Source organism: Myotis brandtii, unplaced genomic scaffold, assembly GCF_000412655.1.
Source record: "Myotis brandtii unplaced genomic scaffold, ASM41265v1 scaffold39, whole genome shotgun sequence".
NCBI lineage: Eukaryota > Metazoa > Chordata > Mammalia > Chiroptera > Vespertilionidae > Myotis > Myotis brandtii.
The window spans coordinates 7,106,832-7,109,257 of NW_005364953.1; the positions used below are offsets into that span (position 1 = coordinate 7,106,832).

A 2,426-nucleotide genomic window follows, 5' to 3' on the forward strand; every position below is an offset into this window, starting at 1 on the left:
AGCCACCCAAGCTCCCAGTGGAGGCTGGCTGGAAGCAGGTATCTGGGATTTATTTATCTTCTATAATAGAAACTTTGTTGCCTTGAGCGGAGCCCACAGCTGGCCAGGGCAGGTGGGAAGCTTGGCTTCTTCCATCGCCTTGACAACTAAGCCTCCTGCTTGCTCCAGCTCCGTGGCTGCCGGCTGCCATCTTGGGTGGGTTAATTTGCATATAGTCACTCTGATTGGCTGGTGGGCGTGGCTTGGGGGGTAGCGAAGGTGCGGTCAATTTGCATGTTTCTCTTTTATTAGATTAGATAAATAAGATTTGAGTCTGGCTGGAGTGCCTCAGTGGTTGAGCATCCATCCATGAACCAGGAGATCACAGTTCAATTCCCAGCACATGACTGGGTTTCAAACTCAGTCCCCAGCAGGAGGCATACAAGAAGCAGCCAATCAATGACTCTCTCTCATCATTGATGTTTCTATTTCTCTCTCCCTCTCCCTTCCTCCCTAAAATCAATAAAAAAAATACATTTAAAAAAGATAAAGATTTGATAGTAAATCTGATCAGCAAAACCAAGAAAGTAATAAAGGCTGAAACATTTTAACTTGTCTGTTGCCTATTAACCTATTCCTCTGCTTTTTCCATTACTAGAAATTACAATCAGCTGATAACTATTCAAATAACTATATCTGATAACTTTTCAATACACAATCATTATTTCTTATATTTCTCTTCCCAGGTCATTTTTTTTCTGATCCTATAAACATTTTTCATTTTCTTTTCTAGACCTTCATGCAGGCAAAAATAGACCAATGTATTCACCTGAACGGTAAGAATATTTAATTATAATAAGAGCCAACCTGCACTGAATGCAAGTGCCAAATAGCATGTCACGGGCTTTATATGAATCATCTTGTTAAATCTTCATAAAAACCCTGAAATTTGTACTAGTATCACCCCCATTTTACAGACAGAAATTCAAGCAGCTAAGAGAAGTGAAACAACTTACTCAGAGCTACAGGAAGGAATAAAGCCAGAGTTTGATCTTATGTCTGAGTCCAGAAAAATATATTCTTCACAACTACCTTAAACTGGTTTCAATAACAGAGAAGTCATTATATGTCATAAATGATCTAATTTTATTTATATAAGCATCATATTGTTTCTCTTAGCAGCATTATTACACTATTAACATGTCTAATTTATGATTCCTTGTGACTCCTCTTTTGTCAATTTCCTGCTTTGTTTGTATTTATAAAACCATTTGAGCTTCTATTTTTATAATATACATAACCACTGACATTTTCACCCATCTCATTATTACTGATTGTTATTATAGTTATTTCTATTTCCCCTGATGGAAAAAATAGCAAATGTGTCTGTGACATTATCCTCTTTAACCCTGATATCATCTTGATAAGCTAAGTATTATCCCCATTTTAAAGAAGGGCAACTGAGGTGACATAACTTGCCCAAGCTAAATAGCTCTTAAGAGGAAAAGCTCAGGATTCAAACACAAGTTTATAGACTCCAAAGCCAACGCTCTTTCCCAAAGGCTAAATGAAATACTCACCAATTTTCCACTGAAATATGTGAACTACTTAACTTGCCATTGAAACATACAATGTAATTTTTGAACTAAAGGCGTAACTGAACCACTTCAAAGCTAATTTTTAATAATTCCTTATACATAAATTCTAATAAAAATAAAATAGCTCACCATTCTCGTTGCATTTTACTCAGTCCCAAGTAAATCTTTATTTCCTTTTTAGGAGGCAGGCTCTTCTCTACATCAGTTTTTATACGACGTAACAAAAATGGTTTTAAAACCTAAAAAGTTACAGTTTTTATAAAAGTTTATCAGAAATTTCATATATAAACCTAAATTACACATGCATAATATGATGGCACAAAATACAACAAAAATTAAGACTAGATTATTGAATAAGTAAAAAAGAGCCTTTAAAAATCTGTCATATAAGATTTTTAAACCTTAGAAGAAATCAATTTGGAGTCTCTAAAAGTGAAATAAAAATTCAGGCAACTCCAAAATGGTTAAATATATGAATGAGGAGAAAATGGTCCAATGTTAAGGAAGATATAAATGAACAGAGAAAAAAAGATGAAATAATGAGTGTATGCTTGCAAGGCAGATTCTATCACAAGGAAATAATAGTGCTACCATCTATAGAGTACCTGCAATGTGTCAGACACTGCACCATGAACTTCACACTAGTATTGAATCTTTACAATAAATCTTTTAGGGAAATGTGATTATTTTAATTTTTAAAATATCACCAAAGTTACTTGGCTAATAAGTGGTAGAAGCAGAATTCAAACCCAGATCAAGTTAATTCTACAATCAGTTCAGTCCCTGGTTAGTTGTCATAAGCTGGTCAAGTTCCTTAACTCTTCCAAGCCTGTTTCCTCATCCATTCAT

The 2,426-nt window shown here is 34.8% G+C and overlaps 1 protein-coding gene across 1 annotated transcript in view; it reads right to left on the bottom strand.

The window, feature by feature from the left end:
• SMARCA1 (SWI/SNF related, matrix associated, actin dependent regulator of chromatin, subfamily a, member 1) overlaps positions 1-2,426 on the bottom strand; it is an 80,320-nt gene that overhangs the window by 57,421 nt on the left and 20,473 nt on the right. Inside the window, exon 11 of the mRNA XM_005872716.2 lies at positions 1,707-1,816. Coding sequence (XP_005872778.2) covers positions 1,707-1,816 — 110 coding nt within the window. The remainder of the gene's footprint in view (positions 1-1,706; positions 1,817-2,426) is intronic.